The 13,288-nt window shown below is 48.0% G+C and overlaps 5 protein-coding genes across 5 annotated transcripts; 2 read left to right on the top strand and 3 right to left on the bottom strand.

Moving 5' to 3' along the window:
* Positions 1–445: 445 nt before the first annotated feature.
* Positions 446–1,949, bottom strand: PENARI_c010G09391 (DUF3712 domain-containing protein; the record flags this gene model as incomplete). The annotated part of the gene is made up of 3 exons (XM_022632367.1): positions 446–1,134; positions 1,194–1,618; positions 1,690–1,949. 3 exons carry the CDS (start codon positions 1,947–1,949, stop codon positions 446–448), a joined length of 1,374 nt encoding a protein of 457 aa, XP_022487961.1.
* A 683-nt stretch (positions 1,950–2,632) lies between these two features.
* PENARI_c010G09872 (oxygenase MpaB family protein) lies at positions 2,633–3,532 on the top strand (the record flags this gene model as incomplete). Its single annotated transcript, XM_022632376.1, has 1 exon — positions 2,633–3,532. The coding sequence occupies one exon, from the start codon at positions 2,633–2,635 to the stop codon at positions 3,530–3,532; it is 900 nt and encodes a 299-aa protein (XP_022487841.1).
* Positions 3,533–4,865: 1,333 nt separating this feature from the next.
* Positions 4,866–7,151, bottom strand: PENARI_c010G00434 (uncharacterized protein; the record flags this gene model as incomplete). Its single annotated transcript, XM_022632101.1, has 1 exon — positions 4,866–7,151. One exon carries the CDS (start codon positions 7,149–7,151, stop codon positions 4,866–4,868), a length of 2,286 nt encoding a protein of 761 aa, XP_022487729.1.
* A 945-nt stretch (positions 7,152–8,096) lies between these two features.
* On the top strand, positions 8,097–8,930 carry PENARI_c010G03489 (uncharacterized protein; the record flags this gene model as incomplete). Its single annotated transcript, XM_022632194.1, has 3 exons — positions 8,097–8,216; positions 8,271–8,466; positions 8,521–8,930. 3 exons carry the CDS (start codon positions 8,097–8,099, stop codon positions 8,928–8,930), a joined length of 726 nt encoding a protein of 241 aa, XP_022487994.1.
* Positions 8,931–10,215: 1,285 nt separating this feature from the next.
* Positions 10,216–12,848, bottom strand: PENARI_c010G12086 (uncharacterized protein; the record flags this gene model as incomplete). The annotated part of the gene is made up of 3 exons (XM_022632445.1): positions 10,216–10,427; positions 11,585–12,642; positions 12,703–12,848. 3 exons carry the CDS (start codon positions 12,846–12,848, stop codon positions 10,216–10,218), a joined length of 1,416 nt encoding a protein of 471 aa, XP_022488038.1.
* Between the last annotated feature and the right edge of the window lie 440 nt (positions 12,849–13,288).

Here is a 13,288-nt window from a genome sequence, read left to right as displayed (position 1 = left end):
CGGGAAGATCCCTTGATCCAAAATAACCAGTACCGATAACTAGGGGAAGGTATTTTTGTGTACGTAAGTTTGTGAATCTACGAGATACGGGTCGACAAATTATTTTCTTCCGAGGATAATTATATAGGGTTTAATAGTGAGCTTCCAAGAAGTTACAGGCTGATGGTGTGATTGGGTAATTAGAACTCACATTTGTGTGAACAGGCTTATCGACGAGCACTGCCGGTCTAAATCCGTAAGTTTGGCCTGACGTGATTGGGGTGGACTGTTTGCCCTCTACCAACAAATACGTAACTCCGTAGCCCATCAACAAGAGTATAGTCGAAATCCAAAAGCGTAAACGAAACCTGCCTCGGTGGCAGCACGAGTGGCAATCTTGTGCATTGACATTATTAAGCTTGAAATAAAAAGGAAAACACATGCCATAGTGCATAAAGGGGCAGTTCTATAGCTTCGCGTATAGCTCTGCCACTGAGTCGATGATCATATCGCGCTTGACAGGATGTGCATCACGCAAAATGTCACGCACTGCTACATGGCTCTTTATCTTCGAAGCTAGCTCTGAACCTTCGCTCTTGAGGCTGCTGGTGTTGCTACTGCCCGTGTTGTTTAGCAGGCTTGAGATAGAACCGAGGCTGCTGTTTTGTGAAGATGAGCGAAGGAGAGAGGATATCTCCTCGCTACTTCCAATTAGATTGTGGATTGAGTTCTTCAGGAGACCAGCGATAGGCACGTTGGCAGGTAGAGTCAACTGACTCATCACTTCGGTATAGTAGGGAACCCGCGTGCCGTTCCACGTTACCGATCTGGTGACCGTGTCTAGGGTCAGGTTTCCAGTCTTGAGCAGACTGGCCTGCGAGGAAAGCACTTCTTCTAGGTGTGAGAAGATTGTCCCGAAATCCAAGATTCCCTTCAAAGGGAATGTGTTGCTGCCAGGAACCAGAGTGACGTCCGTGAGGGTGGCATTTCCAATGACAAGGTCGCCGCTTTTCACATCAAGAACGATGGTGCCGACCTCTAGCGTCAGCACGGAAGGATTTGGGAGAGTCGCGTTGCCGACCAGGTTGGTGCCATCTGGCCGTCGAGCGACGAGGCCGCTGTCGGAGATACTGAACCCAGTGAATTGGTTCAGTGCTAAAAACTATCAGTACCGTTTTTCTAGATTCAGGGTCGGTTCCAAGGCCACAACTTACCAGGGGACGTGACGTCTTTGTCCATGGTGACCTTAGACTTAAGTGCACCGAGGTACGAATTGGTGGTACCCTTAATCGACAATGTAGATTCCTTTTGGAAGACCACACTTTGCACATATTTCACCCAGGTGGATAGATTTTGAAGTGGCGTATGGGTGTCGGACACGCCTAGAGTAGTATTGCCCTTGATGGTAACTCCAGGGATGGTGGCCTCACCCCATGAGCTGGAGGCACCGCGGTCACGCACGAACAGATCCAACTCGATTGGCTCGATGCGTACCGGGAGGGCGATCTTCAGGTCTAAGGCCGACTGAAGGGTCAATCGGATTGAGCTCGGCTGCGGCTGCATTACCGCCGCTCTTACCAGTACTAGGTCACTCTTGTCGACGACCAACTGAGAGATCGCGGGGATGGCTACTAAGAAGCTGATGTGCTGTTAGTTTCGGATGTACGACTGACTCAAGGCCAGATGAACCTGGATTAGCACACAACTCACAAGATAGGCAGGAAAATTGTCAGGAAGATAATGTTGGCAAAGAGATAAATGCACCAGAATCGCTTCCAATGACGCGCCAATTTTTCCTTCCTCGTGCGTTTCTGAGATTGTAGGGAGAGTCCACGGGCCGACTCGACCTGCTCTAGTGCGGAGCTCTCATTGAGCCCTTTGGGAAGCATGGGGCCCCGATGCACCCCGAGCGAATATTTGGCATCATCAGAGGTCAAGTACGCTGGTCGGTCATTTGTGTTTTCCCCCATGGTGACAGTCTGCACATGGAAAAACCAGTAGAATCGTTGGTAAGGAGAGGTGACAGAAGATCATGTATTCGTAGCTAGCGTGTGGAATTAGGAAAGACTAGAGGATTGCATAATCGGGGGATAAGATAAAAGCCCGTGGAGCCAATCCTCCAAACTGGGGGCATTTGGTCCCATCAGTCCCATCCAGTCAGGGCTCATAGTGGATTGGTTGGTGGGGAGCTCACGAGGTTAATGTGTGTGCATGATAGCACAAGAAAGGGAGAAGAAGCAAAAAAGTGGACTGAAACTACATGTTTTCCCGTCCATGTTAGGCCAAAGGTGTGACTTCAGCCATAAGTCACACCTTTGGCGAATCGGTAATTCAGAAAGGCGAAGATCAGCCAGCTCAGATGCTCATTTGCAATAGACTGCCACTGATGACCCCAGAGGGGCGCCAAGGGCAAGACTTCTAAAAGGAAATACACCCATTACGAGGCCCAACATCCCCCTCTCGATCGACCGAGCTTCGCCATTGACCCGTAGCGTCATCGGCAGAAACTGTGGTTAGGCTCGAGAGCCTTGATCCTTTTACAGGCGAGGCTATACTGCACTCTTCTTTTCCTTCTTTTCTCTCAATACCATCCTTCTCAAGTAAAACCAATCTTGTGTCTTCAAGACTTAGCTCTACTTTTCGCATTCTCACTATGTCTTCCACCTCCTCTGTGTCTCCTATAGACGTGTATGAGGCAGGCTTGAGCGGTATAAACAGAACTGAGAAGACCGTTCCCACCACCGACTCTGGTCATCTTCATGCGTTGGAGCAGCTAGAAATCTTACCTCAGATTCTTCAGGAGGGTATCCTCTTTACCGGATCTGGGGCAGCTCTCTTGTTCCAAGCGGCGCTGCCCAGCATCCGCGAAGAAATTTCCTCTGGCGGCCACAAGCAACTCGCCCCCGAGCTCCTAAATGCCCTACAGGCACACATCAGCTACATTTTTTTCTTGGTGTTTGGAACACGCACCGAACGTCTGGTCCTAATCAATCTATTACGCGACAAAAAGGCGCCACTGTTAGGAGGCGGCCACTCCATCCAGTTCGCACCCCACTCCAACCTACAGCTATGGATGGTCGCGACCATATATGCCACCTCGACCGACATCTACCAGCGCATCTACGGCCGCGTCGACTATAACACCGCCCAGCGCGCCTATAGCGAGTTCACTCTGCTGACGAACTACCTGGGTATACACCCAGACACCTGGCCCGCCTCACGCAAGGCATTCTGGACCTACTGGGACCACCAGGTCGCCCAGCTGACTGTCTCCCCCGATGCGGTGCAATTCGCCAAGGATCTGCGCGAGAGTACCGACATGCCGCAGTGGGTGCAAACCATGAAGCCTCTCCTGCGCGGGGTTACTATCGAGATGCTGCCCCCAAGTCTGCGGGAAGCCTACGAACTCCGATCCACGGCGATAACGCGCGCGCTCTATCGGACGTGGATAGGCTTCTCTGTCACTCTGTACCCCGCCATGCCCAAAAAATGGCGTTCTTACCCGCTGAGATTCTACCAGGACTGCCTGAAAGAAAAGTTGAATGTGGTTTGAATTTGAACCTGGTTTGTTGGGATGAGGGGACACTTAGCAGCTAAAAGCTCCGTCGAGCAGCTATAGGCAAGTGAGCACTAACTATCCAGGCGCAATGTGCATTGCTCAGAATGATGGGCAGGCCTTCGTGCCGATTGGGGGGGCTTGCTCTGGAGCTGCAACAGTGTAAGCTCAACTGGAAAGAAGGGAGCCGGGCTTAGGCCATAGGATGTAGTGAAGCAAAGTTTTAAAAGAAATTCCTTTCTTATAGCAAAAGTTAGACAGCAAGTCGAGGTTGAAAACGAGAAGAACCTCAGAAAGGAAAGAAAACTAAAGCAAGAGAAACAGACTCTCACCGTCAGCGTGCACGTCCTGTCATTTTGTTCAAACTCATTGTATAAGCGAGGATAATTTTTCAGCTTAATATTCCCCCACTAGATCGGGACTATGCAGTTGGCGGTTCTACTGGATGCATTAGATAAAATGCCCCTAGGTATTTGTGAAGTGGTCAATGCGTTTGTAGGAGCCTGATGAAAGCAGCAGAGAGAGGCCTAAGCTGAATTGAGATGGATTTCGGACGATATGACATGGATTGCAGATGATGTGCGTAGCAGTGTAAACCACGCCAGCATGTTGGATAGCGACTGGCTGAGATAACTTGCGATTGTCACTGCTGTATCAGGAAAACAATAGCAAGTGGTTCGCCGGAAGTTCTCCGAAAGCTGGGCTGTGGCGCGAGAAACCCTACGATTCCAGTCCCACACAATTGCTTTGAAGATCTCGAAGAAGATCAACGATGGCGTGAATATAACCATTATGATGAGCCTGTTCCTCTCGTGACATCCACTTCCCCCTTTGTCTGCCGCTCTTCGCAGGACTTACCCAACCTTCCCTCTCGCTACTTCTAATCTATCCATACATTCGGTATAACTAGTTGGATCCGCATAAACCTAAATAATACGCTAACCTGCTTTGTTTAACGCGATAGAGAATTACCCCACATGATCTTGTGTTCGGCTGGGCAGGGCTTCGGCGGAGCTGTGGCTGGGTTCACTCTGAACAGTTCTTACGACAACCGGGAACTCACCGCAGGAAGCTGCTCCGTCCACTCATCAATGGGAGCAACAAAAAAGGCTTAGTAATCGAGTTCCTTGCCTCGTTTCCTGAATGGGGGCGTGGCCACAGAACCCTAAATTCAACCTCGACTTCCAACGGCAAGGCAACCGACTGCTAATTACGTGATGAAGAACGAAATAAGATGAGATGCAATACAAATTATAGATTAGCATAATTAAAACGCGTTATTTCACATATTCAATCGTTGAATCACATCTCAAGAAGTAGCATCAAGCCCTCACAGCGCATTCAGCAAATCCTTGATCAAAGGCAAGAATTCTGAAACATTATCGATGAGAGTGGTCGTCTCATTCACAAACCCGGTGCTGAGGAGATTTTCCGCATTATGCAAGAGTGTGTTGATCTTCGTGATTGACTGCGGTCCGAGAAGCTCTACAATCTGGGGCGTGGATTTGTTGACGCTCTCCAGGATCTCCTTCAGATAATCCACAGTCTTAGAATCCAGAAGCTCCCCGGCCTCCGAAATGAGAGAATGGGTTTCTTGGACGAAGGATGTCGTAAGAAGGTTTGTCCCATTGCCAAGCAAGGATCCAAGATTCTCCAAAGTGGTCTCATTAAGGAGCTCCTTCTTGATGCCCGGAACAACAGGCACCAGACCATTGAGAAGCTCATGGAGACCACCAAAGACATATGGGCTCAGTAGGTCATCAGCACCATCGACCAAGGAAAGCGTGTTATTGACAAAGTCCGGAGTTAATAACTCTCCCGCATTTGTTAACAGACTGCTGATGGTAGAAACTGTGCCTGGCGTCAAGAGCTTCTGCACTTCGGGAAGCAACGGTGTAACATCGCCCAGGATGCTCTTCAGACCTGAGACAAAGTCCGGGCTGAGCAAGGAATCCGCATGAGAGACCAAACTCTTGGTCTCGTTCGCGAACGAGGGCGTCAACAGGTGCGATGCTGTTCCGAGTAGGCCCTCAAGGTCAGAGAAAGCCTTAGGAGTCAAAAAGGACTTGAGCTCCAGAAGCAGTGGCGGCAGCGCGGCTAGTACCTCCTTGATGGCTTTCACGACGTCCTTCGTGAGCAAATCGCTCGCATAAGTGATGAGACCCTTAGTATCATCCACGAAGCTTGGGGAGAGAAGCGAACTGCCTTGCTTAAGCAGGTTCTCAAGTTCTGTTAAGATATCTTTGCTCAAAAAGGATTTTAGGTCGGGAATCAAAGGAACGATTGACTCCAAGAGTGACTTCAAAGCATCGACAGTTTCTTGACTGAGCAAGCTATTGGCATTTTTCAAGACGTTTTTGATGTCGTTGATGACATCCTTCGTCAGCAGACCCTTGATTTCTGGCAGTAGGGGGATCAAAGCGTCCAGGAGGGACTTGATTGCCGAGACTGTTGACTTGGATAGAAGACTGTTTGCATTTGCCAAGAGAGTCTTGATATCCTCAATCGTGTCCTTGGTCAACAAAGTCTTCACGTCGGGCAGTATAGGAACCGTCGCGTTGAGGATCTCCTTCAGGGCATTTGTCGTCGACTCAGTGAGCAGGGAGCCAGCAGAATTGATCAAAGACTTTGTCTTTTGGACGAAATCAGCGGTCAATAGTTCTGCGCCATTATCGACCAGGCCTTCGATGTTCTTTACTGTGTCATTGCCCAGGAGGTCATCGGCCTTCTCAACGAGTCCATTGACCTTGTCGATATTGTCGAGAAGAGATTCAATGCCCTGTAGGTTCTTGTCTGACAAAAGTATGTCCGCCTTGCTGATAATTCTGCTCAAGGTGGCAGTATTCTTATCAACAAGGAGCTTGTTTGCATTTGAAAGCAGGTTGGCAATGTTTGCAGTGTTGGCGTCGTTGAGCAAAATTCGGATGTTGGTGTCGACGGGAGGAGCCAAGCTTGTTGAGAGGTATTTAAAAGTCTTTTCGATCTCACTCAACAACTCAGGGTTCAGCAAGCCGCCAATTCCCTTAGTCAAGTCCTCGAGGCCAGATCCCTTAGACCCGAGGCTGGAGCCGGAAGAGCCGCCAAGAAGGTTGTTGAGAGTCGACTCCAAGCTCCCAGCACTGGATCCAGAGTTGGAAGAATCCTTGGAGTCTGTACTGCTCGCAGTAGACGGTGCGGCAGTCTGGCTGGTTTGGTCGGTGGTGGTCTCAGCGGCAGTATTGCCGGTACTGGACGCGCCAGCCCCCAAAATACTACCAAGCGGACCATCAGTATTGACAGTGATGGATTCATTTCCGATGCTGGTGGTCGCAGTGCTGGCTGCGCCATTGCTGCTAACTGTCGCGGTGTTGTCCTTGACATTGGCGGTGTTGGTAGACGCTTCATCAGCTGAGACAGTATCCCCTTCTACCTCTTTGGCATTTTGAGTATTGGGGTAGGATGTAGTGGCCGACTGTGCGGTATCTTGCGGGGGTGCAGTGTTTGGAACGTTGATATTTGCAGTATCAGCGTTATTCACAACAGCAGGTGTGCTAGAAGCAGAAGCAGCTGCGGGGGAAGCACCAGCCACATTGTTAATGGCGAGGAGGGCAGTCACGAAGACTGAGGTGAAATGCATATTGGAGTTTGCTATGTCTTGTGTTGCTTTAGACCCACAGTCACAAATAGGCTTCGTCTTGGGATCTTGGAAAAGCTGCTGCGAGGAAGGAAGTATGTAAAGAAAAAAGGAAAAGCGCACGCTGGGTGGCGCCAGAACTATATTTTGGCCCGTCATTCAGCGTAATATGGAAGGAAGAGACCCTGTAATGGGCTATAAGCCTAGAGCTTTCTCGGAATATGACACCGAGATAAAGATCGACACCGAAGCAATACATCGCAACTGGTACCTTGAATAAAAAGACGTATTTGCCGTTGTAGCCTTATTAGTACATAGTGTGCTTTGATTGCGGGCTTGGGTATGTTGGCATCTTTTCGAGTGAATAATCCAAGGTCGGGTTATCAGATATCCTAACACTTTTGTTAGCGGGCCCGCATCTAGATCAGAGTTTGGAGCATCAAGTTATTTAGCTTTCAGAGCCACATTAGCCGACTCTCCTGGGGCAATGATGCGTTGAACACGCTACTCCAATACGTGTTGGGGTTCCTCGCCCGCCTAACCTCACATTCCCGATCGTCGCAGGGTGGAACTTCTGCCCCAGCTGAGGCTGACATCCCATGAGCACCTCATATCAAGCTTGATGGTGGGATGCAGCTTGCTTACTCGGCCGACAAGGTGATTTTGAGCTTTCAGATCAAAGCCAACATTATTCATTTCCACCAAAATGCTTTTACTCTGCCAGGGACCGATCTGCAAAACTTTCTTTGAATCCGACGTAGTCACAAGAGGATGCTTTCCGCTCGCCATAACATCGTGTAATTATGTGATGCATGGTAGCACGACTTTGGCAAGAAAAGGGGGGGCGAATTCAGATAAATTAAGCCTCTCAGCATTCTCTCCCGGGCCTAAATCCACCAGTCCGCCGTGAATCTATTCATTATTTTCCACCTTCACCATCGCATGAAAATGACCACTATCACGCAAAATCCCGGAAATGGGGACATCAATACAGAGAAGTCGTTTGATGTTGAGCAGCAAAGAGAAGGTGCGCTGGTAGCTGGGCTTCCGAAGTCCCTTGGTGCAGGTGTAAGTCACGATATCCTTTCACAATAACACCAGACCACTCATCCGGTTCCCAAGTCGGCCTTGGCTCTTGGAGCATTCGGTACAACCCTCACAACACTATCCCTGAGTCTGATGGAATGGAGAGGAGTGACCACGAACAACGTTTTCGTTGGAAACTTTTTCTTCATTGCAGCGTTCGGTCTAGTCGTGACAGCTCAATGGGAGCTTTCTATCGGTAACGGCTTTGCCTATACCGTTTTTAGTGCTTTCGGTAAGTCTAATATTGTTTGAATGTGTCATGAGCCTGTTGTTAATTTATTTCTAGGTCTCTTCTATGCTGGCTATGGTGCCCTCTTAACACCCGCATTTGGCGTCGCACAGGCATACGGCGGTGATAGTACTGCCGAGTATAATAATGCAGTTGGGTTCTTTATGATATTGTGGACTGTTTTTGTGTTCACGTTTCTGATCGCATCCCTCCCGAGCAACATCGCTTACATCTTGGTGTTTTTGTTTGTTGATCTTGGATTTCTTACCGTCGCGGCAAGTTACTTTGCCATGGCTGATGGCCATGCAGCTTCGGCCGAAGCTCTGAAAAAATCAGGCGGAGTCTTTTGTTTCCTGGCGGGCTTGGTAGGTTGGTATATTGTTTTCCATTTGCTGTTGAAGGACTCTCTTCTGGAGATACCGCTCGGTGATACATCGCGTATTTTTGGGAAGAAGAAGACACACTAGATCTCGAACGATGGCATGTGAGTAGGGTTGGACCGCGCTATAGGTAGATGGGAAGAAAGCTTTATATTTGAATACATAATCTATCATCTTTTGAACTGCCATGTTTAGTAGGAATGCATGATCCACACCTTTTTCGTTCATTCAGTATTGCAGGCCAACATGACAAATCGAGTGGGATTGAACTCCTTGAACAGCTCAAAATGGTTTGCAATCTATCTCGGCTTCTCCCAGTAAGGTACCTAACTAGGTAGCTATCTACATCTGTGTCAAGGCCGGCGAGGACTTCCAAGGTCCCCATGGTAATAATCATGGCGTATTTCATGACATGACAAACGTGGCGTATTTGAGAACCCATTAAAGGGATCTTGAGTTGAGATGTCATTCGTGATTACTGAGAATATCATGCAATTGTCTAATCCTCTCGCCCGAGAAATGGGGTAATGTAACGTTGGTGGCAAGCGAGTGGCGCACTGTACTTAGAGTGACCAAGACAAAGCCAACATTTTTCAAGGTGAGTCAGATAAATTCTACAAAATCATCTGACATTCAAATAACCCATGCTATCTTCGAAGATTGCAAGCACAACCAATGTTAAGACGGCCGTCATAGATTATGTAGCGGGTTGTAGAGGCATGGCGCCAACACTATCAGCATCTACCTGAGATCCCGATGGTTCCCGCCATTTTGGTCCCAAAATCAGGGAGCACCCAAGAAAAAACAGGGGAAGTTTTCACGAAGATCAATCTGAACACTTTGGGTTGGGCATTACAAAAATATAGAACGTGCTTACAACACTGACGATGTAGATCACATTGTTCGAAGGCCAAATTAAGTTAAGGCCGCTTCAAAGTTACCGTGGAACAGATCCAAACAGGGTTTTGAGTCTTAGCAAATCGATCTCAACTATCTTAACAAAGAAACGCCAAATATCCGTGTCATCGTCATTTTTCGATATCTCTCCCATACTGACCCAAACACCTTTCCTCTCTCTTTCCGAGCGTTCTTCCATACATTATTTCGATCTTGTCTCCGTTCTTCTATTCAACACGGCGCGCATGCAGTTGATGATTTATTCCCCCAGTCACGAAAATATCAACGTCATTTGCCCCTGTACCTATAGGTATCGTAGTGCAAATCTGGCTAATGGATACCCAGAAAGGAGAAATAACGAAAATGCTGAAGAACACCACCTGCTGCAATGGAAATATTGCCGACTGTGGATCCGATTCAAAGCACCATGACCTGGCCTCACATTCATGGATGTCGTTGAACCAGAATATTGATTTTAGAGGTCATCTCTGACATCGGTTTGCTGAGAGTCTGGATCAAAAGCTGCGCGAAGCTTCTCTGCTAGGGGAGCAGCTTCTTCAGGGGCATATTGCTTCAACTTGGCAACGAAGTCGTTCAACTTTTCATGGTCAAGCTCGGGGACACCACCATGGCCGGGTTTGGCAAATTTGGCAAAGGGGCAGTTGCTGGCAACAGACAGACTGGTAACTGCCAGCAAGAGAATTGGTTGCCATAGGTTCATTTTGATCAGGGTTGGAAAAGCTCGACTCGATGGATGAAGTAATGAAAAATATAACAATTCCAGAAGCGCAGAGGCCTTTGCTAAACCTTTCGAAGCTCAAAGATGGTTTCTTATACGCTAGGGCATAGGGAGACGATCATATTCTATTTCAAATGATCGGGAACACCACGATGATGTTAGCAATTCACTCGCCTAAAATTCGAAATTCATTCTTCAATGGCGTGACAAGGAATACTTTTAAGCTAGCAACAGCCGGTGACCGTTTTATATCGAAACCAAGTTATCGTGTGGATACCTAGATAGCACGTAAGCGAAGACGAACTCAGAGCAAGTGAAAAAAAGCGTGTCGATCGGACAATTTTTTTGTAGACTCTACCGGAAGAATGTCCTGGCTGTGTAAAGGGGCGCCTACTACTCGTCCGATTTAACGTGTGTTTCTCCACATCTCCCCACACAACGCCCCATTTATCTGTGGAGCATTTTTCATATACTTTCAATTAAGGTTTTTGGTTCGGCTGTCCCTATTTCAATCTGCGACGATCAAGATATTCGTCACATGCAGCCCTTATCCCATCATCATTGAGTGAATATGTAACGTGAACCTGTTCCGCTTCCGAAAAACCTCAGATTCTGCGATAAGGGGATTATAAAGTTCGAAGTCAATTATTGGCACCGCTATGGAACTCAAATAATAGCCTTTGTCCATTCTGGTACAGGGTCATTGGACCCTGAGACAACGCAATTAGATAATTGCAAAAATTTCCACCCCGTACAGTCGAATCGACCGCCATGTGCTATATCATCGGAAACTAACCCAGGGATATCAACAACCTATCAGCAAAGCAGAAACCCGAGGTGCAAGCAAGACTGTAAAACAAACTCTCTTTGAACTATGCAGTAATGCTATATTAAGATAGTATATATTGATTCAACGAAAAAGACCAATTAGTATGAAAGGTCAATGCCAAAAGACACGGATTAATTAACAGGCAAATGAACTTTCCAAATCAGATAACTACGCAACGTCGGGTCCAGTCCCACGGTCATTTTGTGCCATAGTTCCGGTAAAACATTCGAATCAACATCCGAGCCCCAGCGTTTCTTTTTGCGAGCCTTTTCATACAATATCGAATATGCTGCCTTCGTTGGGACAGATCGTAGTCAGTTTCAGTTTTCTTGGTGTGCAGCTCCCACTCCCCTTGCTCCTCATCTTCCAGCGTGGCTAACAAATCGGCAGTTTTCTCCTCTGAAAACTCGAAAGATGTCCCAAATAAGACAGTCGTGCGGCTGATAGGGTGTAGCTCGGGTGACCGCCAGTCGATGGGTCTCCAAACAGGTTTGACCTTCCATGGAAGACGGCGCTCCCTCATGCATTCCTGCCACCAGTCTTGAAAGATGCTTAGGGCATTCCTCCCACTAACAGCATGCACTGGCCCCGTCGTCCCATATGCCAGGTGGGCTAGCAGTCGATCTGCGACCACGTCCACGGGAACCTCATCACTGGTCGCTTCAGTCATCGGGTTAGATGCTCGCGTTGCGAGCACCATAGAGCGAGATGGGGTCAACATGACGGCAGCTGAGAACAATGTGGAAGGGGTTGACAGTGGCATGCTATATCCACCAAATGGGTAACTCTGGGCCGGGCCAATGATGGAGGGCCGCACAATAAGAAGCTGATCACCGAGCTTCTTTTGCAGCAGGCGCTCTGTCAAGTGCTTGGCATAGGTGTATGCGTAGGGAAACTGCTCAACAAACTCATTGAACTGAACAGGTTCATCGAATTTGACAAGTTCCTCAAATTCGTCGACAGTTGTATCACCACCGTAGGTATATATCCGTTCTTCAACCATGACGTGCGCCGTACCGCGGCTTTGGTACAGGTTCGAATTCGCATAAGCCGTTGAGACATACACAAAGCGCTCCAAGTTGTCGCACTTTGTGGCAAGCTCAGCTAGCTTCATGCTAGCATGGACGATCATATTCTTGATCTGTTTCAGCGGGCGGGTAAGGTTTATCGTGGAAGCAACATGGATTATGACATTCAGTTCTGGTTTCAGTCCGTCCAATGCAGTGTCCACATCCATTGTTTCCAGATCGCCTTGCACGACAACGAGGTTATCCGCGTCCAAAAGAGCGTCGGCTTCGGAACCGAGCCACTGTATCCATTTCTTTTCCGCTGACCTAACATATTGAGATCGTTTGTTAGTATTAGTATCAAGAGGGGAAGCTATTGAGACTTACTGGCGACCGCCTCTGCAGATAATGTAGATCTTCCCAGGCTCGATGGCTTTTGTGACGAGTCGGTAGACAATCGCAGTTCCCAGGAACCCAGAGCCTCCTGTGATAAGGATATTCTTGCCTTGGAATCTTTCCCACAAGGACGTCATTTTTGCAATGAAGATGGCCGTGGCTTTAGCAAAGCAAAAGTTTTTAGAGTATCACCAAGAATTACAGAGATATGTGTGCATTTGCATTACTATTTTATATCATGCACGTTGGCTGTGACCTGGGTCCCTGCCTTCATCGTGATCGAGACCTCAAATCACGCAGTATTTGATGTTAAGGTACAGAACTCAGAATCACAGGTCACTGTAATATTCCCTCGGGGACCTTTTACAGAATAATACTAGTCCCCGCTGTTTATTTCAGCTTGGGCGATCATTTTGTACAATATGCAACATCAATTGGCTCATCGCTCATCTTGCGCAACCCAGGTAGTTGGTAAGGAAGTCAGGTTAAGCAGCTGAGGTGAACCATTGGGGTACATTCTCGGCCGAGATCTTTCGGGTCTTGTGAGTGGCGTTTTGAATAGTATCTTTAAGTTCAG

Source organism: Penicillium arizonense (genome assembly GCF_001773325.1).
Source record: "Penicillium arizonense strain CBS 141311 chromosome Unknown PENARI_contig010, whole genome shotgun sequence".
Taxonomy (NCBI): Eukaryota; Fungi; Ascomycota; class Eurotiomycetes; order Eurotiales; family Aspergillaceae; genus Penicillium; species Penicillium arizonense.
Note: the sequence above shows the minus strand (reverse complement) of the source record. Positions and strands in the feature narration are given on the sequence as shown.